Raw genomic sequence first — 25,686 nt, 5'->3', positions numbered from 1 at the left:
CCTTTCTCCCCAGCTTGCTCTTCCTTCTGGGTCATCTATGTACTTCAATCTGTGATCTTTGGACATTTGATATTTGCCCCACCCTCAACTCCACAGCATTTATGTGCATGTCGTTAAATTAAATATTATAAATTATTTATTCACATTAATGTCTGTGTCCCCCTCTAGATTGTAAACTCGTCCTGGGCAGAGAACATGTCTGTTGATTCTGTTGTATTATATTCTCCCAAGTGCTTAGTATGTGCTCTGCACATAGTAAGCACTCAATAAATATGATTGACTTGTATCTGCCTAAGTGCTTAGTACAGTGCCTGGCACATAATAAAGCACTTAACTACCATAACAAAATGTAGTAGGGGAAGCTGAAGCCCCAGTGAGATATGCTGAATACCGTATACAGTCTGTGAGCAAAAAATGAAAACACTGTTGCTTTAATAAAGATCTCTCTGAATGTAACATGAATTAGTCCAGAAGAGAACTGAATGATAGGGTTTAGAAGCAGATATATACATTTTTGTGCCATCGAGCCTGCATTGTGGTCTATTTGGGAGAGCAGACTGAGTATACTGAAATGCAGTGGATAAATCACTTGGGAGACTTTTGTTTTCCCCCAAACAGGTAGAAAAACAAACAGGCCCAATATATAAATATTTTAGATGATAAAATAATTAGAAATGAGTAATTACTTGACTTTTGGGCCAGATTCCTATTTACTCTTTTGTATTCATCTCAACTCAAAATGAAAACAAGACCATTTCCTGAAATTCAAGAATGGGCTGCAAAACAATTTAGAAAGGTATATCTGGTTGTTTGGAAGAGCAAATAGATTGAGTTCCTCATTTTTATCACCCTCAACCCCTATTAAAAATTGAACTACAGTTTACAGACTGGAGTGAGCCAGCGTGGCTCAGTGGAAAGAGCCTGGGCTTCGGAGTCAGAGGTAATGGGTTCGACTCCTGGCTCTGCCACTTGTCAGCTGTTTGACTGTGGGCAAGTCACTTAACTTCTCTGTGACTGTTACCTCATCTGTAAAATGGGTATTAACTGTGAGCCTCACGTGGGACAACCTGATTACCCTGTATCTACCCCAGTGCTTAGAACAGTGCTCTGCACATAGTAAGCGCTTAACAAATACCAACATTATTATTATTATTAACATTATTTTAGGCTTTCTGATCTGACAAATAGGTATATGGCAAACTGAGGGAGAAACCACTTTATTCTGAGTCTGCTTTGGGTACATCCTGTAATAAACCCACAAAAAAATCAAACATCAAGAAAGTCAATCAATGGTATTAATTAATCACTTACTGTGTGCAGAGCACTGTAAGCTTCTCGTGGGCAGGGGGAATATGTCTACCAACTCTGTTATAGTGAACTCTCCCAAGTGCTTAGTCCCAACTCCTTACTCTTGGCTTCAAAGCTCTCCATCACCTTGCCACCTACCTCATCTCCCTTCTCTCCTTCTACAGACCATCCCCTACACTCTGCTTCTCTGCCACTATCCTCTTCATGGTCCCCCGTTGGTGCCTGTCCCACCGTCGACCCCTGGCCCACGTCCTGCCACTGTCCTGGAATGCCTTCCCTCCTCACAACTGCCAAACTAACTCTCTTCCCCTCTTCAAAGCCCTACTGAGAGCTCACCTCCTCCAGGAGGCCTTCCCAGACTGAGCCCTCCCTTTCCCTCTGCTCCTCCTCCCTCCCCATTCCCCCTACTCCCTACCCAAAGCACTTGTGTATATTTGTATATATCATTTATTACTCTCTTTTATTAATGATGCGTATATATCTATGATTCTGTTTATCTATTTTGATGGTATTGATGTCTTATTACTTGTTTTGTTGTGCCGTCTGTCTCCCCCTTTTAGAGTGTGAGCCCGTTGTTGGGCAGGGATTGTCTCTGTTGTCGAACTGTACATTCCAAGCACTTAGTACAGTGCTCTGCATACAGTAAGTACCCACTGACAGTTGGAAGGAGATACAGTTTGTCCCCCTAGAAGTGGTACTTGGGGTACAGTTGAGAGTTGACTCCACTTAGGGGCACACTGGCCCGATTTCTGTTGGGGCCCCGGCATTTTAGCCTTGGACAAGGGAAAACTAGGAATATGACTTTTGTTTGGATTAGTCCCAGCCTCCCGGGTTTTTCTCCTAAGGGAAGGTGACCCCTCCATCCAACCTGCAGAAGAGAAATCCCAATGAAAACTTCTCCCACAAGGCTCAGGATCTTCTCTTTTGAAGCAGGGGGTTTGGCTGGTTGTGGGCTCCTCTGCCATCTGGTCTTCTTCCTGTGGTAGTTAAATGGTAGGGAGCTGGAATGGGTGCTGGGGGAGACCCTAACGAATGAACATAAGCCATGAAATGCCCTGAGGGGCCATGTATGATCAAATATGCATGAGGTTATGACAACGATAGAGTGATCTTTAACACAAATGATGGGCATATCCAATGGGGGACCTTAATCATTTTCCTGCTTGGGGATCATTTTCCACATTCTGATCCTAGAGATAATGTGAATCCATTCCTGAGAATTTCACTATAAGCTTTGAACTAACAAAGGGTCCAGTACAGCTGCCTGTTGATGATATTTGGTTTGAGACAATCAAAAGCTATCCCCTGGTTTCTAATATCTACCACATGTGCTTGTCTGATGTTGCATCTTTGGGTGTCTGTGTCATGAGTTTGTAATAAATTTATATTTTTCTACTTTACTTCTAATCAGATGCAGCTTTTTGGATCAGTGCACACTTGGAAAACCCCAGACAAGTCTACCAAGCTGTGACATAATCAAATCGGGCAGATTGTAAACTCCCTGAGGGCAGGGACATGTCTTTTAATACTGCTATAGTCTCCCAATCACTTAACACAGTGCTCCCCACATGAAGTAAGCACTCAGTAAATACTGCTGATTGACTCCAGTGCTCAGTAAGATTTTTCTAAAGCTCCTAGAAAGGGTTGGGCCATTCAGGTGGTTCCTATTCAAGGACTTACATTTTTTTTCCCCACCGAAGAACATGCATTTTGCTTCATGAAGGTTCAAGAGGGGGGAGTTCTTGCTCGTCCTCAGCCCTCGTGGCATGTGGCATGGCTTAGTGGATAGAGCACAGGTCTGGCAGTCAGAAGGTCATGGGTTCTAATCCCGGCTCTGTCACTTGTCTGCTGTGTGACCTTGGGCAAGTCACTTCACTTCTCTATGCCTCAGTTACCTCATCTGCAAAATGGGGATTGAGACTGTGAGCCCCACGAGGGACAGGGACTGTCTCCACCGATTTGCTTGTATCCACCCCAGTGCTTAGTACAGTGTCTGGCACATAGTAAGCGCTTAACAAATACCACAATCATCAATCATCATCATGTGTTCTCCCTGTGTCAGTGGAGCCACCTGCTCTGCATTCATATGAACAGGGGTGACCCTTCACTTTCAGAAGTAGGGAAGCATTCCAGGTGAAGATAGATCAGAATTATCATCCCAAAGCAGATTGGGTGTTCACAATCAATTTATCAATGGTATTTATTGATCACTTAGGGTGGAACTAAGCTCCTGGGGAAAGTATAATACAGTAGAGTTGGAGAACTTGGGATCCCTGCCCTTAAGGAGCTTACACAGCAATAATGACAAGTGGCTACTCCCTTTCTCCAACTTCTCTCTTCAACAATGCCAACTCTTACAGCCCCTTTCCCCTCTTCCTATCACTTCCATTTCACTCAGTGATATTTACTGAGTGCTTACTGTATGCAAAGCAGTGTATTAAGCACTTGGAGGAGCACAATAGAGTTGGAAGGCAGTATCTCTGCTTTCAAATAATTTATAGTCAATAACTTTACAGTGCAGCAATTAATCTTGTAATCAATTTCCTACTTGGGTGTCCCCCCTCCCTCATTCAACAATCAATTTTGGCCTGCTCCTAACATGCCAAAACTCACATACTCTTTCTTAAAGCCTCAGTGGCCTAATAAAGGCATGAGTCTAAAGAGACATACTTTATTCTCTGTTTATATTCCGTATACAGTCAGAGTGCACAAGTCTGTTTGGAAATAGAAGTGTGGTGAAAAGAGCCAGATATTTCAACTCTTGTTTAAATTTGACTCAAACTTCATATAGTTGGATGCAAGTCCATACTTCACTCTGCTGCCCGGATCATTTTTCTACAAAAACGTTCAGGAAATGTCATCCCACTCCTCAAAAAATTCCAGTGGTTGCCCATCCATCTCCATCCCTACTGAGAGTTCACTCCTCCAGGAGGCCTTCCCAGACTGAGAAGAGGAGGACGCTCCTCCTCCCCTCCCAATTCCCCCTTCTCCCTCTCTTTGCTCTTCCCCCTTCCCCTCCCCACAGCACTTGTGCATATTTGATTATTTATTACTCTATTTTTTTTAACGATGTCTATCTATCTATGATTCTATTTATCTTGATGACATTGATGCCAGAATGCTTGTTTCGTTTTGTTGTCTGTCTCCCTCGTTTAGACTGTGAGCCCGTTGTTGGGCAGGGATTGTTTCTATCTGTTGCTAAATTGAACATTCCAAGCACTTAGTACAGTGCCCTGCACATAGTAAGCGCTCAGTAAATACCACTGAATGAATGAATGCATGAACCTCTGTATCAAACAAAAACTCCTTACCACTGGCTTTAAAGCATTTCACCACCTTGCCGCTTCCTACCTCACCTCACTACTTTCCTTCTACAACCCAGACTGCACACTTCACTCTTCTAATGCTAGCCTTCTCACTGTGTCTCGATCTCACCTATCACACCGTTGACCCCTTACCCATGTTCTTCCTCTGGCCTGGAACGCCCTCCCTCCTCAGATCTGACAGACAATTTCTCTCCCCTGCTTTCAAAACCTTATTGAAGTCCCATCTCCTCCATGAGGCCTTCCCAGACTAAGCCCCTCCTTTCCTTTTTTCCCATTCCCTTCTGCATTGCCCTTACTTGCTCCCTTGGTTCTTCCCAGCTCCTCCCAGTCCCACAGCACTTATGTACATATCTGTAATTTATTTATTTGTATTGATGTCTGTCTCCCCCTTCTAGACTGAAAGCTTATTGTGGGCAGGGAATGTGTCTAGTTATTGTTGCATTGTACCTCCCAAGCATTTAGTACAGTGCTCTGAACACAATAAGTGCTCAATAAATACGATTGAATGAATGAAGTCAAGGTTCACAGACTGCTGTGTTAAGTACATGTTTGGTTGGATTTAGAGATGGGACTAGTAAGCATGCTCTTAGCATGAGGTGAGGAATCATTACCTTCATGTCACCAAATTCTGTCACTTCTGCTTTCACAGCCTCTCTAGAACCTGCACCTTCCTCTGTATCTAAATTGCTGCCATTCTGGTTCAACCACTATTTATACACAGCATCGACTATAGCATCAGTCTCCTCTCTGACCTCCCTCCATCCTGCCTCTGCCCATTCCAGTCCTGCTGTCTGGTTGATAATTCCAAAAAACACGTTTTGCACACATCTCCAGTCCTCAAAAACCTCCATGGGTTGCCCATTCGTCTCTACTTCAAAAAAAAACTCCTCACCATTGGCTTTAAGGTACTCAATTATCTCTCCTCCTCCTACCTATCCTCGCTCTTCTTCCATCGCAAGCCCGCTCACACATTTCACTCCTCTAACACCAACCTACTTACTGTACCTTGTTCTCATCTCTCTCCTGGTTGACTCCTTGCTCACATTCTCCTTCTGGCCTGGAGATGTGACATATCTGACAGGCCACCGCCCTCCTCATCTTCAAAGCCTTATTAAAATCCTATCTCCTTCATGAAGACTTGCCTGAGTAACACCATATTTCCCTACCCTTACTCGCCCTTTTTTCTGTGTGGCCTATGAATTTGGATCTATATCCCCTAAGTATTTTGATATTCATCCCACCTCCACAAGCACTTATGTAGACATCATATACTCTGCAGCTCCCTTAGCTGTAATTTATTTTAATATCTGTCTCCCAAAGTAAACTGAATGCTCCTTATGGGGAAGGAATGTGTCTACCAAATCTATTGTATTGTACTCTCCCAACATTTACTACAGTGTTCTGCACAGTAATCAATACCACTGATTTTTGTTTTTGTGTTTTAAGATGGATAGAGTCTGGACCTGGAAGTCAGAAGGACCCAGGTTCTAATCCCAGCTCTGCCACTTGTCCGCTGTGTGACCTTGGGCAGGTCACTTCGCTTCTCTGTGCCTCAATTACCTTGTCTGTAAAATGTTCTCCCTCCTACTTAAACTGTGAGCACCACGTGGGACATAATTATCTTATAACTATCCCAGTGCCTAGTATAGTGCTTGGCAAAACAGATTCCATTATTACTGTACTCTCTTTCAAGCACTTAATACAGCACTTCAGCACTCAAATACTATTGATTTATTGTAAGGTGCAGTAGAGGAATCTACTCAGCTGAGGGCACTTGGGTATATGCTGGTTGTGGGTCATACCAATAACAAACTATATTCTTTTAAACATTGGAAAAATTGCTCAAGGAGGGTCCTGCTAGAACGGTAAAGTGGTTGAAGTGTTAGTTTGTTTTTCTCATTTACTAAATTTAGCCTGCTAACATGTAGCTATTCTTGACTTTTCTCCATGTGTCTGGTGGGCCATGGATTAGATTTTAATTAATAAATATGTATTATCCCCATTGCTTCATGAGAGACAATTCAGTGTGCAGGTCCTTGCAGGGGCAAAGTTTTGGGTGACTGCAAAACAGGTACTAGGTACTAGGGGATTCTGGCCCACGTGGTGATGGGGAGGTGACCCTTGCCTTCATAACTGTGCCAATGGGCAGGGGTTCAGTATTTTGGCAAAAGAGAAGAGGTTGAGACATATTCACTACGTTTTAAATGTGTAAAAAGACGCATTTTTCTACTTTTTTTTTGCTGGCTCAATTTCAAGCCAATATTATGTCACTAAGTGTTTTATAGCACAGCTGCCAAACTACAGAGATTCCATCACCATCACTCTCCTCTCTTCCCCTGTGTCCTAATCTGGCCACACATCATTAATAATAGATCAGCCTCAATGAGGTAAGCAAAATGACAACCCTGCCACCCGAAGTTAAAGCATTTATGGTCTAGAGTAGATATATTGAATGAATGAATGAATGAATGAATGTAGCCTCCTAAATATGCTAAATACCAATGTTGCATTTCAACTTTTGACTAGAGGAGGGAGGGAGTCTGACAATGTATTTGGATGACAGCATGAAATGAAAATGAACATGTTGTAAAATACCAGTAATATTTACTTAACATTGAACATAGAGCAGCAAAGATTTTTAAAATGCAGACTCCTTTTTCCAAAAGTTTATAATAGGTGGTATGCTGATATAAAGCTTAATTGCAAAAAAAAAGTTATATTCTTGAAGATCTGGTTATCTTGATCTATTCAAACAAAACATTGGGAGTTAAGTAATCTAGATTTAATCCTTGTTGGCTGGGCAAATGCATTACAGTGTGAGCCTGGGTAAACCATCTAATCTCTCAGAGGCTCCAACTTCATGAAACAAATACAAGGCTTGCCATTTTCCTAATGGACTGTTGGATAATTAATGAATAATTGTTACTCTTTGAACTTTTAGTTCTTTGCATGCAAATCCTGGACATCTTTGAAGATGGTGATGGGATGGGCAGACTGATCTTGCAGTGTAAAACTGGTGGGCATTTGTTTATATAAAAAAGGCCCAGAGAAGTATCATAATTATTATTCTTAATGCATTTGAGCACTTACTTTGGGCAAAGCTCTTTCACAAGTACTGTGGAAAGGCTTTCCTAAGGATAATGACGCAGACCAGATTCCCTCATCCATATGGTAAATACAGGGTTAGAAAGAGGGACAGTTAAAGGATTTTTTTTACGGTATTTGTTAAGTACTACTTTGTGCCAGGCACTGTAATAATAATAATAATAATAACATAATGATAATTGTGATATCCGCTACTATATGCCAGGCACTGTCCTAAGCACTGGAGGGGGTAGAAGCAAACTGGGTTGGACACATTCCCTGCCCTACGTAGGGCTCACAGTATCAACCCTCATTTGACAGATGAGGAAACTGAGGCACAGAGAAGTGAAGTGACTTGCCCAAGGCCACATAGCAGACAAGTGGAAGACCTGGGATTAGAACCCATGACTTTTTAAAACTCAGGCCCTGCTCTATCCACTATACCGCACTAAGATCACTTGTCCTGTTACTGGAAAGGTTTTGGACCCAGAAAGTTGAGGTCAATTACTAGACTCAGAAGCAACTGCTTGAGTGGTTGGTGGGTTTGCTGCTGATTTACTAAACAATTATTAAAATTAAAACTAATATGGACCTCACCTATATTCAGTGAATCCCAAAGGAAAAAAGGATGTAGGGAGGATGGCCAGGATCTGTTTCCTAGCTCGGCAAAAAGCCTGGAAATTATGACTGAACTAGATTTCCACACTGAATAACAACCAAAGTCAATGTTTAATCTGTATTATAATTGGAAAGAATAAGAACAGCAGGTTACAGATCGATTGGAGGTTTACCCTGTACCCACTCAGAGAAGCAATATGGACAGAACACGGGCCTGGGAGTTAGAAGGTCATGGGCTCTAATCCTGACTCCTCTATTTGCTGTGTGATTTTGGACAAGTCACTTCATGGCTCTGGGCCTCAGTTACCTCATCTGTAAAATGGGGACTAAGACTGCGAGTCTAATATGGGACAGGGACTGTGTCTAACCCGATTTGCTTGTATTCCCTTCAAGTGCTTAGTCCAGTGCCTGGCACACAGTAAGTGCTTAACTAATACCAATAATAATAATAGGAAGGGATACTAGAAGCTTCCTAACATGAGGCCTGTTTACAGCTGGCAAAGTCCATAGGATTCTCTCTTAAGGCTTTTGTTGGGGGATAAAGGGTGGAATTTTGTAGATCAAAAGGCAGTCCAAATGCCCCTGGTCAATTTTATCCCAGATATCAGATAAACAAAGGGAAGCACTCTCACCTAGTGGAAATCTGCTTCTGGCAGGGTCTCAACTAGTCAGTTAGGAGTCAGAGAGGAAGACAGAGAAAGACACAGGAGGAGAGAGGGGCAGCTACAGCAGGGACAAAAGCAGAAAACAGAGGGATTTTTCTTTTGGGAAATCCCTGAGGAAAAATAAACTGCACCTGGATGGCCACTGCAGAGTGGCCAACTAGTCTGAGAATGGCCAAATGTCATCTGGGAAATATTGGCAAAGCAGTCCCTTTTCTTCTTGGATAATGTAGTTTTTTCTTTCCTTTCCTGAAATTTTCTTTTCAGCTATCATCCAGGCTTGGACAGAGTGTAGAGAAGTGCTCTACTGAATCCAAGAGACTTGCTGTGATCCAATCCTCTAAAAACAACCCAAGACCATGAGGCCCCTACTTGGCTATTTTAGCTAATCTAGCAATATAGTAGGGATGTTGGTTAGTTCTCAGAAAGGAATGCTGGTTAGTTCTCAGAAATTCTGTTTCTGGGGGAAGTTTCTGACCAATATTCAGCTTTTTTAATGGTATTAAAGTACTTATAAACTAGGTATTGTACTAAGTGCCGGGGTAAGTACCAGTTAATCAGGTTGGACACAATCCCTTCCTGTATAGGGCTCACAGTCTTAATCTCTATTTTACAGATGAGGGAACTGAGGAACAGAGAAGTGAAGCGACTTGCCCAAGGTCACACAGCAGGCAAGTGGAGGAGCAAGGATCAGAATCCAGGACCTTCTGACTCCCAGGCCTGTGCTCTATCCACTAGGCCATGCTGCTTCTCAGTTCCAAGATGTAGCTACAGGGAGCTTCAAGAAAGATGGGATGGTTGTAGAGTTCCCCAACCAGAGGAAGCTGATCTTTTCCCACTTCTCCTGCCTAATAATAATAAGTTTGGCACTTGTTAAGCACTTACTATGTGCCAGACACTGTACTAAGCGCCGGGGTGAATATGTGCAAATTGGGTTGGATACAGCCCGTGTCCCACATGAGGCGCACAGTCTCAATCACCATTTTACAGATGAGGTAACTGAGGCACAGAGAAATGAAGAGACTTGCCCAAGGTGCCACTGCAGACAAGTGGCTGAACCCGGATTAGAACCCATGACCTTATGATTCCCAGGCCCACGCTCTATCTGTTATGCCTTGCTGCTCCTGCTACACAACGTTGCATGGTGTAAGACTACAATTGCTACCAACTCCATAATAAGTAATAGTAATAATTGTGGTATTTGTTAAGTAATCAATCAATGGTATTTATTGAATGATAATTAGTCAATATCTTCCCTGCCCATAACGAGCTTACAATCTAGAAGGGGAGACTGTAGCAAGCACTGGGGTAGATGCAAATTTATCAGGGGGGACCCAGTCCCTGTCCCACATGGGGTTCACAGTCCAAGTAGGAGGAAGCACAGGAATTGAATCCCCCTTTTACAGATGAGGAAACTGAGGCACAGAGAAGTGAAGTGACTTGCTCCCCAAGCAGACAAGAAGTGGAGCCAGGATCAGAACTCCTGTCTTCTGGCCCCTATGCCTACTCTCTTTCCATTATGTCGTACTGCTTCTCTTGTTAATGGCATTTGTACACCTGCCCTTTCTCAGACCCTTCTTTTTTGGTTTTTCTCTCCCTCTCCCCTTGTGCCACCACCCCGACATTTGATGGAATCTTTCAGCTAAAATATTCTCTTGGATTAATAAATTAACATATTTGGATGGGCAGTCACACTGCCCACTCTTCATTGACTGCTCAAAGTATGACCACACCAAGTGAGTATGATTATTTCTAGTGGAATGTTTAATAGATTACTTTGTTTTAGCCATTGTCTTAGATCACTGGGGACGCAGGCTAGAGAGAAGCAAAAAATCTGTGGCAGAGAGGGTTGGTTTTAGATAGGGTTACCAAGGGAGTGTGGAATTTTCCCAGTTTTTTTTCATAGTGATAGAAGCTCATATGCCTGAAAGAGATTAGATAAAGCCCACCTGGAGGTCAGGGTTGAACCAAATGATTTCTTGAAGCTCCTTCCAGTCCTATAATTCTGCATTTTAAAGTTTCGATTAAAGAAAAAACAACAACAAACAAAACATTTGCTATAACTGACTTCCATTTTGGGCATTTATTTTGTGAAATATTGATAAGATATTGCTGGTCTGTAAATAAACATATCATTTCATATTTTATGATTGGTACAACATACTACAACTATATAATGCTATTTAAGAAATTGCATCAGTGCAGGGATAGGTTACCTTCCAGAAAGGTGATCTGTTTTGAGCTACAGCAAGCTTATAATATCCAACAATATTTGTATTTTTTGATATTTTTAAAAATAGCGATTTTCAATCTTTCACAATCATTTCAATAAACTGATATTTTTAGGGATTTACATATGAACTTACACATTATGTAACAGCCATCCCATTAAGCATGATCAAGTAATTGAACTCACGGATTTTGATGGAACTGACCATCGTGCAATAAACGCTTTTCACGCAGAACATTTCTCTGAGTCAATGTTTTACATTCTCTGCACAGACAGAATAACACTAAAATGATGTGAAGCAACACTGTAAAAGAACAAGTGTGTAATAGGCCATTTATAGTTAAAGACATTTAGAATTTGTTACTGCTTTAACTTCTATACCATTTATACAATAAATTCATTAAGAAATAACCTGAGGTCATGTGTTGCTTTGTCGATGTAAGTTCAAATAAAGCAAATTTTACAAGCAATGGTTAGGTTTGGAACGCCACCTGGAGGACACAGAGGAAGAGGGAAAGGCGAATTTCTCATGAAAAAGCAAGACACTCCTGGGAATCAGAATAATCCTCCAATAATTTAACATTGTTAATAGGCATTATTATCATCAGTGGTATTTACTGAGCACTTACTGTCTACCAGTTCTAGGAATCGGAATAATCCTTCAATAATTTAGCATTGTTAGTAGGTCTTATTATCATCAGTGGTATATATTGAGCACTTACTGTGTACCACTCCTAGGAATCGGAATAATCCTCCAATAATTTAGCATTGTTAGTAGACATCATCATCGTCAGTGGTATTTTTTGAGCACTTAGTGTGTGCAGAGCACTGTACTAAGCACTTGGAAGAGTACAATACATTAGAGTTGGTAGACACCATCCCTGGCCACTGATAATCTCCATAGAAAATAGGCTAACCAATTTTTTCATAGTTTTTTGAGAGCTTCTGTGATCAATAGCAGCCTGCTGTTTCTTTGTACTCTTAGCCCACTTACAATGCTGTATTGCTGCCATTTTGGTTTGGAAATTCAAAAATGTCCAATCATTTCAATGGAGATAAATATCCTGAAAAATATTTTCTGGTTCACTTTTTTTTAAATAAGGAATTATCTTTTTTTTCCATCTGAGCAAATATTCCTGGCTTGGTCCACATACAAAAGAGGAATTAAAAAGTGATATTCTTTTCCCTGTTAGCTCACTGTCAATTTTTTTCAAGTAAGTATACATCTCTCCTCTGTAATATTAAAACAAGATTGTTGGAGATGTCTCCTCTAGTCTGTAAGCTCGTTGTGGGCAGGGGGAGTGTGTTTGGTAATATTGTACCCTCCCAAGCGCTTAGTACCGTGCTCTGCACATGGTAAACACTCAATAAAAATGATTGAATGAATTGGATGAATGTGTTTACCTGCTGGTTTCAACACACTCCCCAAATATATTCCCCTCAGCCCACTGTTGCCACTGCCCGCTCTTCTCCGATTCTGCTCTGGGCCAGCTGCAGTCTCAGTGCCCCCCCTGAGCTTTTCCCACCCCTCGCATACTTTGTTGCCAGGAGGGAACTGGGGTGACAGCAGCTGTGAGGTCTGCAGTGGCAGTGATAGGGCCTATTTTGCAGGTTTTTTGGAGTGGGAAATTGGAGGTAAAGGAATGGATTTGGAGGGAGCAGGAGGAAGGGCGAGGTGGGCAGAGAGTGGCTTTGGGAGCTGTGGAGAAGGTCAGGCAAGTCCAAAAGCCATGGAACTCTAAGGGATTGAGGTAGGCGAAGCAGGTGCATCTGGCACTGATCTGGAACTAGTTTGATATAGTCCAACAGGACTGCATACAGTCCTTCTAGACTGTAAGCTCCTTGTGGGCAGGGAATGTGGTCTGTCGTGTTGTATTCAGTCAATTGTGTTTATTAAGCATTTACTGTGTGCAGAACACTGTACTAAGTGCTTGGGAAAGCATAATACACAAACATTAAGGCATCCATCAATAAACCATACGTGTCCACAACAAGCTCACAGTCTAGTTGTGCCCTGCAAACAGAGCGTTCAATAAATATGATTGACTGATGGACTGGGTTGAATAAGTGACTTGCTAGGCTCCTAGAAGAGCCACAGTCACTCTTCAAAGGGTAGTTGTTGTTTGCACATAGCAGGAACTCAGTAAATGCTATTTATTGATTGTTTCATCTCTTAAAATTCCTCAGTGGTAATTCCACTCCGGTCAGACAAATTTTGTCAGTTTCTGTTTTCCATTCATTCCTCAATCGTTGCACTTTCCTTAGTATAAAAAAAAACCAAACAAAAACGAAAACATAAAAAATAATTGGGCTTCAAAGATCACCCACCTTGGAAATGAGTATTTGAGTTTAAACATTAGCTCGGTTGGAATTCATTATCAAGTTTCTTTTTGCGACTTCCTTCAATAAGGAAGAAATCCATCTCTCCTATTTTTTTTCCAAGTTTAGTATTGATCCGGCTGCCAATTACTTGATTTGCAGTATTAGGAACATCAGGTGAAAATCTTGGTATGTATTTTGGTAGCTTCTGTGGTTCCTTTTTATTACCCTAAAAAAATACATTTCAAACATATTATGAAAAAATATATACCTACATATACAATTATAGGACACTATGACACTATGCTCATTAGGAAGTATTGAAATGGGAAGATATTTCTATGTAGGCAGTATTCTTGTAATTGTTTAAATATTGATAATGATCCTGAAAGATTAGAAGAATATGGAGAATTATTTTAGCAGTGTTTCTTTTGTATAGAAGACATTTCATGATGACTAGATGGTTGGGAAATTAACTGAATAAGAAAAAAATTTGTTGCAATAAGCAAATTTTTCTTACCATTGGGTCATAGTCTTTCAGAAAATTCCAATTTTGAATCCTGGGAAGAAAAAAAAGAGAGTAGTGATAACCTAAGAGGTTCCATTTTTATAAATATTTGGGTCAGTGTCACTTCTGCACTCACTACAATACACTTAGGAAAGTCAAAGTTTACAATTTAGAAACTGAATTCAAGTATGGGGCTAAATAAATCCATATAAATAAACCAAAATTGTTAATATATTAAATTATAGTCTGTGAGAAGACTTTATCTTCATGTTTTGCTGTCTCAGGATTTGACAATCTAATTAATGTTAATTGTAGTTTGACAGGAAACTTCAGTTCTCAGGCATGACAAGCTCATTTTTATTAAGAAAATAATTTGATGAAAGCAGAAATAAGGCAAACAGCCAAATGTAAATTAAAAAGAGAGGCTACAATCCCGAGGGTTTGCGTATTTCTGCATAGATCTTTAATAATTAAAGAAAAGGTTCTAACTTCCCAAATGGGTGTATGGTTTATCCTTTGAGTGAAAACCTTCAGTGAGTTGGCACTTTTGTAAGGTAAAGCTCCTTCTCAGAGCATTAGTATCCCATGAGGTTTTGCCCGGTTTAAGCTTTGGAAATGTTCCCCAAAAAGATCCACAAGGATCAGGAGACTTTCCTTTCTAAATTTCCTACTACCTGCTGCTAGAGGCCTGTTTCTACTATGTTGGAAAGAATTTATCATATTGAAACCCCAACAACATGCAGCCGTTCACTCACATCTGAGGCGGTTAAACACGTCATCACTCCAGAGTGTGTGTAACGTACTGCACCTGCTCCCTGAATAAACATGAAATAAACATTTGCATCTCTTCCGAGCAAGACACTTGGAACCCAGCATTTCTGTTTGGGATCTGGAGGTGGGGGCTCTTAATCGCCTTGGAGTTCTCTATATTTATCTTTTGGTCACACGGTAGTGGAGAGTCTGAGAATCAGAATTAACCATAGACCCCAACCCAAACTGTGGCTGTAACCGAACTGTCTCATGGAAAAGCATTTTTGACTCTTTGGATTTTGGTTACGCGGCCCCACAGACACCTGGCCCTCCAAGCACTCTGTGGCTAAGAAGGTTTTCATAAAAAAGTCTTTGTGCCAAGTGAGTTTCAGAATGATGTATGACATTCACCATAGATGGGCCAAGGATTCACCTTCTAAAACTTTGTGGGTTTTTAAATTTTCACTTAAGGATGTTTGCCCACATGGGGCTGAACTAAGTGTTCTGAGTTAAACAAACAGTTCCTGCCCTGCAGGAACTTTAAAACCTAAGACAAATAGCATTGCCAATGGCTTTATGTAGTAGGACTCCTGAGCATTGCTTACAGCGCTTAGAACAGTGCTCTGCACACAGTAAGCGCTTATCAAATACCATAATTATTATTACAGTGTTCTGGACCCAGAGTAAGAACTCAATAAATACCACTGATTGACTAAAGACTTAGTATGTGCTCCCCACATACTAAGTGCTTGGAAAGAAGATACAATCCCTGGTCCCCAAGGAGCTCATAATCTAAGAATAAACATTCAATAAGTAAAATGTTTGCTCTTTTAATGGTATTTATTAAGTGCTTACTATATGCTAAGAACTGTACCAAGAACTGGGGTTGATACAGTCTTCCTGCAAAGTAAGTGCTTGGAAAGCAGTTACAATCCCTGGCCCCCAAAGGGCTCACAATCTAAGAATAAACATTCAATAAGTAAAATGGGTTTTTTAATGGTATTTAAGTGCTTACTATGTGTTAGGCACTGTACTAAACACTGGGGTAGATGCAAGCTAATCAGGTTGGACACAGTCCATGTCTCACGTGAGGTTCACAGTCTTAATCCCCATTTTCCAGGGAGGTAACTGAAGCACAGAGAAGTGAAGTGAGTGGCCCAAGGTCACACAGCAGACAAGTGGCAGAGCAGGCATTTGAACCCAGGTCCTCCTGAATCCCAGGCCCATGGTCTTTCCACTAGGCCACGCTGCTTCTCGTCTGCATACAGCCATACATTATGAGCAGTGAAGGGGTAAGTGCCTTTTAAACCATATTTATCCCATTTACTACTTACTAACCGGTGACACCAGAGGACAGAAGGAGGTTGGAAAAGCTAAGGGATGAAGCTCACCCCCAGCGGAGCTGAGAGGGAGGAAACATACCACCGTTGATTGTCTCTCCACTCGGCCTCCAGGAGCTCTCTCCAGAGCCTGTCTTGAAGGACCTGGTTCCCTCTCAGGGTCGTGCGCTGGTCCTCCCGCCCCCGGGCTGGCTGAGGCCGACCGAGAGCTGTGGTCCTTCCAGCCCGGGTCCCTTGAGGAGGCAGGGATGAGGCTGATACGGGAAGTCTGGCCTCTGGCAGCCGGTACCCAGCCGAGGTGGCTAATCTGGCCTGCGTGGGCCTACTCCCCATCTTCGGATGGCTTTGGGCTGTGAGTGTGTGCTGAAGAGAGGACGTAGGAGCTGACTACATTCTCTTGATAAAGAAACCGCAGGAACACACTCACTGAAGAAGCAGACCTTTCCCTGAATCCTTAAAAGCCAAGAGATTCCCAAACAGGGTTGTCTCTCTTTAAAGGACTCCTTCTCCTCCAGAGTCCCCTCAAAAGGATTGGCCCAAGCCAAGAGTGAAGGAGTTGGGAGAGGGAATAGCCATGTTCCTGTGTGTGGAAACTCATAAGCCGTTTCCCCAGTGTTGACAGTGTGTTACCCCTGGTAACTAGGCGAGCTCATGAATACTCACAAGGGAAAGTGTGGAAACCAGTGAAGCTGAGAGCAGCTGGCTTCTTCTGCTTTCATTCTGCATTTTCCTCCCCCAAGTAATTTTAACTATGTTGATAGTCTCTTACCTACTGCTCTCTGTCCCAGTGCTCCCAAACTGCTTTTAATGATGGTATTTGTTAAGCGCTTACTATGTGCCAAGTACTGTTCTAAGCCCTGGAATAGATAGATACAAGGTTCTTAGGTTGGATGCAGTCCCTGTCCCACATTGGGCTCATAGTCTCTATACACATTTTAAGATGAAATAACTGAAGTACAGAAAAATGAAATGACTTGCCCACGGTCACAAAGCAGACAAGTGACAGAGTCAGGATTAGAACCCAGGTCCTTCTGGCTCCCAAGCCTGTGTTTTATCCACTGCGCTTTTTAGCCATTGAAAAGTATCCACAAAACTCAGCACTTTCATGGGCTGCTTTCAAAATGGACAGTAGTCTGGTCTACCCCTAGCAGGAATGGCCCTGTAATCAATCAATCAATCAATCAATCAAATAGAAGTACTGTGTATAGAGCACCTTTTAAATATTTGTTAAGCACTTACTAGGTACCTGGCCCTGTACTAAGTGCTGGAGCAGATTCAAGCTAATCAGGTAGATCACAGTCACGTCCCATATGGCGCTGAGTTTTAATCCCCATTTTTACAGATGAGGTAATTGAGACACAGAGAAGCTAAGTGACTTGCTCAAGATCACAAAGAGGACAAGTGTAAGAGCCGGGATAAGAACCCGGGTCCTCCTGACTCACAGGCCTGTGCCCTATCCACTAGATTATGCTCCTTTTCCTTTGTATTGCACTAAATACAAATCTGGCTTCCTTTAGACCATGAGCTCCTTGAACAAAGGGATCATGTTTGCAACTGTCCTCCGTTGTACTTTCCCAAGGGTTTAGTACAATGCTCTTCACACAGTAAGTACTCAATAAATACAACTGGATTCAGCTCTACCTTGAACATCCTAGTTCTATGAATAAAGGCCAATTAGCTGATCATCCAATAATATTCTTGATGTATAAATACTCAGAAAATGGAAAAATGAACTCTGATTTTTCTCCATGGAAATGGAATAGGATGGAAAAAAAGTCCTCTAATATAATCAGAAAAAAGACCTTTAGTTTTAGCTTTCCTTAAATACAAATCTGGCTTCCTTTAGACCATGAGCTCCTTGAACAAAGGGATCATGTTTGCAACTGTCCTCCGTTGTACTTTCCCAAGGGTTTAGTACAATGCTCTTCACACAGTAAGTACTCAATAAATACAACTGGATTTAGCTCTACCTTGAACATCCTAGTTCTATGAATAAAGGCCAATTAGCTGATCATCCAATAATATTCTTGATGTATAAATACTCAGAAAATGGAAAAATGAACTCTGATTTTTCTCCATGAAAATGGAATAGGATGGAAAAAAAGTCCTCTAATATAATCAGAAAAAAGACCTTTAGTTTTAGCTTTCCTTGACCACAAGAGGGTGTTGTAAGTTCAGTGATTTCAACTTTGACATCCTGAAAGACTTTGTTCCTGCCATTCCAGATCAGGTGCAGACTATATCTCCATACTTCAAATTTTAAAATAGAAAAAGCCATGCTGATCAAGTCAGTAACTTCACTGTCACTATAGTGACGCTAGTGAAACTAGTGGTTTCGTGGTTTAGTGGAAAGAGCCTGGGCCTGGAAGTCAGAAGCCATGGATTCTAGTCCCGGCAGTGTCAGTTAGTCAAATAATTATATTTGTTGAGTGGTTACTGTATGCAGTGCACTGTACTGAGCACCTGGGAGAGGACTACATAACAAGAAACAGACACTTTGCCTGCCCACAACGAGTGGGAGATAGATATAATTATATGAATTGCAGATATGCACTTAAAGTCTGTGGGGCTGGGGGAGGAGATGATTAAAGGGAGCAAGACAGGGTGACATAGATAGGAGAAGAAGAGAAAAGGAGGGTTTAAAGAAGGTCTCTTGGAGGAGTTGTGACTTCAATAAGGCTTTGAAAGGGAGGACAGTAATTGTCTGGCAGATATGAGGAGGGAGGGTGTTCCAGGTCAGAGGCAGGATGTGGATGAGTGGTCGGCAGTGAAATAGGATCAAGGTACAGTGAGAAGGTTAGCATTAGAGGAGAGAAGTGTGCGGACTGGGTTGTAGTAGGAGAGTAGAGAGGTTGGGGGGGGGGAGTGATTGAGGGCTTTAAAGCCAATGGTGAAGGAGTTTCTGTTTAATGCGGAGCTGGGTGGGCAACATGGTTGGTTGGGGAAACATGGCCAGAACTTTTTTTTTAGAAAAATGATCTGGGCAGCAGAGTGAAGTATGGACTGGAGTGAGGAGAGACAGGAGGCAGGGAGGTCAGCAAGGAGGCTGATTCAGTAATCAAGGTGGGATCAGATCAGGGCTCGGATTAATGCGATAGCAGTTTGGATGGAGAGGGCAGGGCAGATTTTTGCAATGTTGTGAAAGTTGAACCGACAGAATTTTGTGATAGATTGAATATGTGGGTTTAATGGGAGAAATGAGTCAAGGATAACACCAAGGTTATGGGCTTGTGAGACAGGAAGGATGGTGGTGATGCCTACGGTAATGGGGGAGGACAGGGTTTGAGTGGGAAGATAAGGAGCTCTGTTTCAGACACATTAAGTTTCAGGTGATGGTAGGATATCCAAGTAGAGATGTCTTGAAGGCAGGAGGAATTTCGGTCTCTGCTACGTCTGCTGCATGACCTTGGGAAAGTCACTTCATTTCTCTGTGCCTCAGTTACCTGGGGGGAAGCAGCGTGGCGCAGTGGAAAGAGCCTGGGCTTTGGAGTCAGAGCTCATGAGTTCGAATCCCAGCTCTGCCACCTGTCAGCTGTGTGACTGTGGGCAAGTCACTTAACTTCTCTGGGCCTCAGTTACCTCATCTGTAAAATGAGGATGAAGACTGTGAGCCCCACGTGGGACAACCTGATTCCCCTGTGTCTACCCCAGCGCTTAGAACAGTGCTCTGCACATAGTAAGCGCTTAACAAATACCAACATTATTATTATTACCTCATCTGTAAAATGGGGATTAAGACTGTGAGCCCCATGAGGGAGAGGGACAATGTCTGACTTGATTACCTTGTATCTACCCTAATGCTCAGAACAGTCTTTGGCACATAGCAAACACAACAAATACCACAACTATTATTATTATAATTATTATTGTGGCCACTAGAACACCTCACAGTATATTTGATATAAGTGTATATATTTAAGTATATAGGTACATTAATATATGCATATGTTTATATATGTATGTGTAGATATATCTGGAGTCCTGCATTTCTTGTGCCTTCAGAACATTCATTCATTCAATTGAATTTATTGAGTGCTTATTTCTGTCTGCTCTGTGTCCTTGGACAAGCCACTTAGCTTCTCTGTGTTCTCTGAAAAATGGGGATTAAGACTGTGAACCCCACATGGGACAACCTGATTACTTTATATTTACCCCAGAGTTTAGAACAGTGAATGCTTAACAAATACTATAATAATAATTATTGTTAGTATATTGCCCACGCCACAAACTTAACATGGTCAAAACAGAACTCCTTATCTACTCACCCAAACCCTGTCCTCCCCTTGATTTTTCTGTCACTGTAGACAGCACCACCATCCTCCCTGTCTCATAAGCCTGGAACCTAGGCATTAGCCTTGATTCATCTCTATCATTCAACCCACATATTCAATCTATCACTAAATCCTGTCTGTTCAACCTTCACAATATAGCTAAAATCTATTCTTTTCTCTCCATCCAAATGGCTACCACATTAAACCAAGCACTTATCCTGCTCTGCCTTTATTGCCGTGTCAGCCTCCTTGCTGACCTCCCTGTCTCCTGTCTCCCCCAACTCCAGTCCAGACTTCACTCTGCTCCCTGGATCATTTTTCTACAAAACCAATCAGTCCATGTCTCCCCACTCCTCAAGAACCTCCAGTGCTTGCCCTCTGCATCAAACAGGAACTCCTCATCATCAGATTTGAAGCACTCAATCACTTTGGCCCCTCCCACCTCACCTCACTACACTCCTACTACAACCCAGCCCCACGAACTTGGCTCCATGCATGCCAACTTACTCATGGTACCTAGATCTTGTCTATCTCACTGCCGACCTCTCACCCATGTCCAGCCTCTGCTGGAAGGTCCCCCCTCCTCATATCTGACAATTACTGTCCCCCACTCCAAAGCATTACTGAAGGCACATCTCCTCCAAGAGGCCTTCCCTGACAAAGCTCTCATTTCCTCTTTTCCCATTCCCTTTTGTGTCATCCTGACTTGCTCCCTTTATTCACCCTCCCACACCAGAATCACAGTACTTATGTACATATCCATATTTTCTTTATATTACTCTCTCTCCCCATCTATACCTTAAACTTCTGTGGGAAGGGAATGTGTCTGTTATATTGTGTTGTACTCTCTCAAGTGCTTAGTGTAGTACCCTGGACACAGTAAGAGCTCAATAAATATAAATGATTCATTGCCTGCCCACAGTAAGCACTAAGTGAGTACGATTAATTAAATGATTGATTGCTATTCCAAGTGCAGAACTATCATGCGGTGCATATCTATTATGCAGTACAAACCTATCATGGGAAACAGACATGGGAAGCAGCGTGGCCTAGTGGAAACATCATGGGCCTGGAAGTCAGAGGACTTGTGTCTAATTCTGGTTCTCCCATGTGTCTATTGTATGACACTGAACAAGTCACTTAACTCCTCCGTGCCTCAGTTACCTCATCTGTAAAATAGGGATTAAGACTGTGGGCCCTAGGTAGGCCACAGACTGTGTCCAACCTGATTAACTTTTTATCTACCCCAGCACTTTAGTACAGTGCCTAGCACTTAGGCAACAAATACCATAAAAAAATTCATGGTTTTTTACAGTAACAAAACTCTGGATTTTGTTTTCTTTCTCTCCCTTCCTGATGCTGCCCAGTGTTTAGTACCCTTTTTGGCTGTCTCCATGCATTTGTCCAAAGCTTTAAAAGCACTGATACCAGTGAACTGGAGAGCTCTTTCTGAAGAATGATATAGTTCTGAGCCCATCATCACAGAGTCACTGGGCTTATTTTTCCCTAGGTGTATCCCCATGCTAGGACTACAATTTACAAAGACTTTATTTCGACCTAAAGGAACAAATAACAAGACATTCTGGAACTTATTGAGCACTCAATAAATGCTAAGCATTATAGCAGGTATAGGATATTCAGTGCTGGGACAGTCCTTGACCCACACAATATAAGTCACAATATAAAAGGTTGACAGAGTAGTTAGCATATCCCCATTTTACAGATGAGGAAACTGAGGTCTAGAGAGGTCAAGTGACTTGCCCATAGGTCAAAAACAGAGCTAGAATTAGAGACCAAGTCTTCTTGACTTTTTCCTCTAGACTCTAAACTTGTTGTGGGCAGGGAATGTTTCTGCCAACTCTATTGTATTTACTCTCTCAAGGACTTAGTATAGTTCCTTGCCCACACTCAGTAGATGCCATTGATTGATTATTACAATTGACTTGCTTTCTGACTCTCTCTTTTATTCCTCTCCCTCTCTCTGTCTCTCCTTCCTGACTCTCTTGCTCCTTCTGTTGCCCCTCCACTGTATTTTTCTTCCTTTCCCATCTTCCTTCCCTCTTCCTCGACTGCCTGTATCATTGGCCCTACTCTTCAAAGCCCCGTCCTCTATCCCATTTTGATCTCCAAAAAAATAGGGTCAGTTTTATGGAAGATGAGGTGATGAAAGAGAGACACAATAGCTCCCAGTCCCTCAGTTATTCAGCCAGGGATGATTTCTGGGACTCGTGGCTGTGGAGTAGCAGTTAATTCCAAAGCTCATTGGATAGAATAGTCTGTTGGTTGTTCTGTCCAGTGATGGAACAGGAAACTTTGCTCCATTGGCTCTGTGGCGCTAGTCCATGGTCTACTAGGCTAATCTGAAGTTGGGGTGTCCTGGGTCAGAAGGAGTTAATGGATGGTCAAGAACAGGGAGGGTGGTGGACTAAGTTAATGAGAGAAAGCAGGGAAAGAGAGAGGAAGAGAAAGGAAAGAACTTCCTTTTCATTCATTCATTCATTTATTCATTCATTCATTCAATCATATTTATTGAGTGCTTACTGTGTGCAGAACACAGTACTAACCACTTGGAAAGTACAATTCAGCAACAAATAGATACAATCCCTAACCAACATTGAGCTCACAGTCTGGATCCCAATGATAATTCTCCACCCACCCCACATACTCTCCCTTCACTCACTCTACTCACTCCTGGATCATTGAAAAAATAGGGAACATTTTGTGTGATGGTGTCTTGATTGAGCATCAGTAAGGTATTTCCCAGAGAGACAAGATTCCCAAATACTTGAATAATGGACTCAGATTGGGTTCAGTTTCTCTTTTAACATTCTAATTAGTGAGTACATAATAGCTGTTGGCAAGCTCCCTGCAAGAAAACCTTCCCAGAAGTCCTGGAGAAATCTGCCACTGAAGTCTTTTCGTGACCTAGGCAGGATAATGAAATGGTACATGCGTACTTCATGAATTCATTAGAAGCTTATGAATATTCTGAAATTAGTCAGGGAGACCTTTTTTAATAGTTGCAGTCTTGATAGCTGCCTCTTTGATTAGTATTATCTGTGATGCAAATTAAGCCAATGTGGTCTTAGATTAGCATAGTTTGGACACATCATCAGGAAGACTAATTCTCTGGAGAAGATACTAATGCTAGGAAAAGTCCGGGGAAAACATGGAAGAGGCAGACCAACAGCTAGATGGATAGAGACCAAAACAGTGATAACAGAAGAACCGTTAGCAAGGTTACAGATTATGGCAGAAGGTAGGACGTTCTACGGAAAATATATTCGTAGAATAGGTATGACTCAGAAATAGCTCGATGGCACTTGATAATAATAATAAGGAATGATAGACACATCATCTGATTTTTATGTATCTACCCCAGTGCTTAGCATACAGTAAGCACCTAATAAAAACCCTAATAATTGTTTTTATTATGATTAAAGCTATTTTATATATTTACTCAGGGAAGCAGGATGGCCTAGTGAAAAATGCACAGGCCTCTGGTAGAGGACCTGGGTTCTAATCCTGGCTGTACTGCTTGTCCACTGTGTGACTTTGGACAAGTCACTTAACTTCTCTGTGCCTCAGTTTCCCCACCTGTAAAATGGGGATTCAACACCTGCTCTCCCTCCTACTTAGATTGTGAGCCCCATATGGGACAGGGAATGTGTCTGATTACCTCGTCTCTCCCCCAGCAATTAATAAGTACAGTACTTAATACATGGTAAGTGTTTAACAAATACCACAATTATTATTTCATCCTTCTAATAAGGAGTTGTGCCTAGTAAAATAAATACTATGTAGAATTGAATGACTGGCTGTACTCAACACATAAAATATAGCTTCATTATGCATCCAAATGGCAAAATATTTGTAAAATCAAAATACCATACTTGTCTTATGCCATCAAGTCATCTCTGACCCATAGCATGTCCATGGACACATGTCTCCCAGAACACCCCACCTCCATTTGCAATCGTTCTGGTAGTGGATCCAGAGAGTTTTCCTGGTAAAAATATGGAAGTGGTTTACCACTGCCTCCTTCTACACAGTAAAATTGAATCTCTTCCCACGACTCTCTCCCCTGCTGCTGCTGTCCAGCACAGGTAAGATTTGACTTGTAGCAGATTGTCTTCCATTCTCTAGCCACTACCTAAGCTAAGAATTGAATGGGTAGGCCTCTGCTTGACTCTCCTTCCTGTAGCCAAGACTGGTAGAGTTCTGGAAACCCTCCAGGTGCGACCCTGAGAGGGGACCATATTTCTACAGCTATGGAATCATAAATTCAGTAAATGCAAACTGAAAGATTAAGTGGGTGACTCAAATACATTCCTTTCCAGATATTTTAAACAATTTAAGGCCGGGGGAAGGAGTCGCCGGGGGAAGGAGTTGCCCAAGCAGGTGCTAGAAACAGATTTTTTTTAAAAAACTACTGCAAAAAAGAGAATATAAACATTATCTGTCTAGGTTGATTTCCTCTAACCTCGTTATTTTAGATAGTATTATATCATGTAAATAAATCAATCAATCAATTGTACTTATTGAGTGCTTACTATGTGCAATGCTTGGAAGAGTACAAGAGAATCAGCAGATGATGTTCCCTGTCCATAACGAGCTTGAGTGAGAAAGTGATGACTGTGAAAGATCATCAGAGTGCAGATGCTCATGGAGCTGGAAGGAAAATGTGCTAATTGGAATGCTTTCATTATTGATTTCATAATTCATTAGAATGTGAGCAGATAAAATAGCTACATTCTTTTAAAGATAAGCCCAGAACATTTAAAAATGATCATTATTACCCTATTAACAAGGGCAAATTGTGTCTTTCTCTTGTTTTGTACTCTCTGAAGCATTTCCTAACATCTCTGCACACAGTAATTGCTCAAGTCCCACCAATTTATCTGAATTTATTGGTGTGTGTGTGTGTGTGTGTGTGTGTGTGTGAGATTGAATTTTGCTCCAAGTCTTATCCAATTGATTAAAATAAAAATCAGCTGTACTAAACAAAGAGGCTTCAAAACGGTTAACAGACAGCTATGTTCATTGCAAATAAAATGACACCCTCTTCAAGAGAGAAATGTGTGCTATCGAAATCCTTCGATAGCTTTAAAAATGTGGTAGGAAATTAGGGAAATGCTTCTTAATAGTGGCAATAATGGTCACAAATAATCTATAATTGAGTCTCAAAGCTTTAGGATCCTATTACTGGCTTGTCACTAAACTCTTTTCCCAGCTGGACTGTGATTTTCTGATTATTACATGAAAGAGAG

At 41.7% G+C, this 25,686-nt stretch overlaps 1 protein-coding gene and 1 non-coding gene across 2 annotated transcripts; both read right to left on the bottom strand.

Annotated features, from left to right (window-relative positions):
- Positions 1 to 13,249: 13,249 nt before the first annotated feature.
- Positions 13,250 to 16,680, bottom strand: C1H2orf50 (chromosome 1 C2orf50 homolog). The gene is made up of 3 exons (XM_001505627.5): positions 16,228 to 16,680; positions 14,068 to 14,107; positions 13,250 to 13,776 (listed from the first exon to the last, which is right to left on the bottom strand). Exons 1-3 carry the CDS (start codon positions 16,476 to 16,478, stop codon positions 13,585 to 13,587), a joined length of 483 nt encoding a protein of 160 aa, XP_001505677.2. The 5' UTR covers positions 16,479 to 16,680; the 3' UTR covers positions 13,250 to 13,584.
- A 7,852-nt stretch (positions 16,681 to 24,532) lies between these two features.
- Positions 24,533 to 24,670, bottom strand: LOC114817826. Its single transcript, XR_003765683.1, has one exon. It is a non-coding gene; the product is annotated as a small nucleolar RNA SNORA7 (small nucleolar RNA).
- Between the last annotated feature and the right edge of the window lie 1,016 nt (positions 24,671 to 25,686).

The sequence above is a fragment of the Ornithorhynchus anatinus genome, chromosome 1 (assembly GCF_004115215.2).
Source record: "Ornithorhynchus anatinus isolate Pmale09 chromosome 1, mOrnAna1.pri.v4, whole genome shotgun sequence".
NCBI classification, from domain to species: Eukaryota; Metazoa; Chordata; class Mammalia; order Monotremata; family Ornithorhynchidae; genus Ornithorhynchus; species Ornithorhynchus anatinus.
Note: the sequence above shows the minus strand (reverse complement) of the source record. Positions and strands in the feature narration are given on the sequence as shown.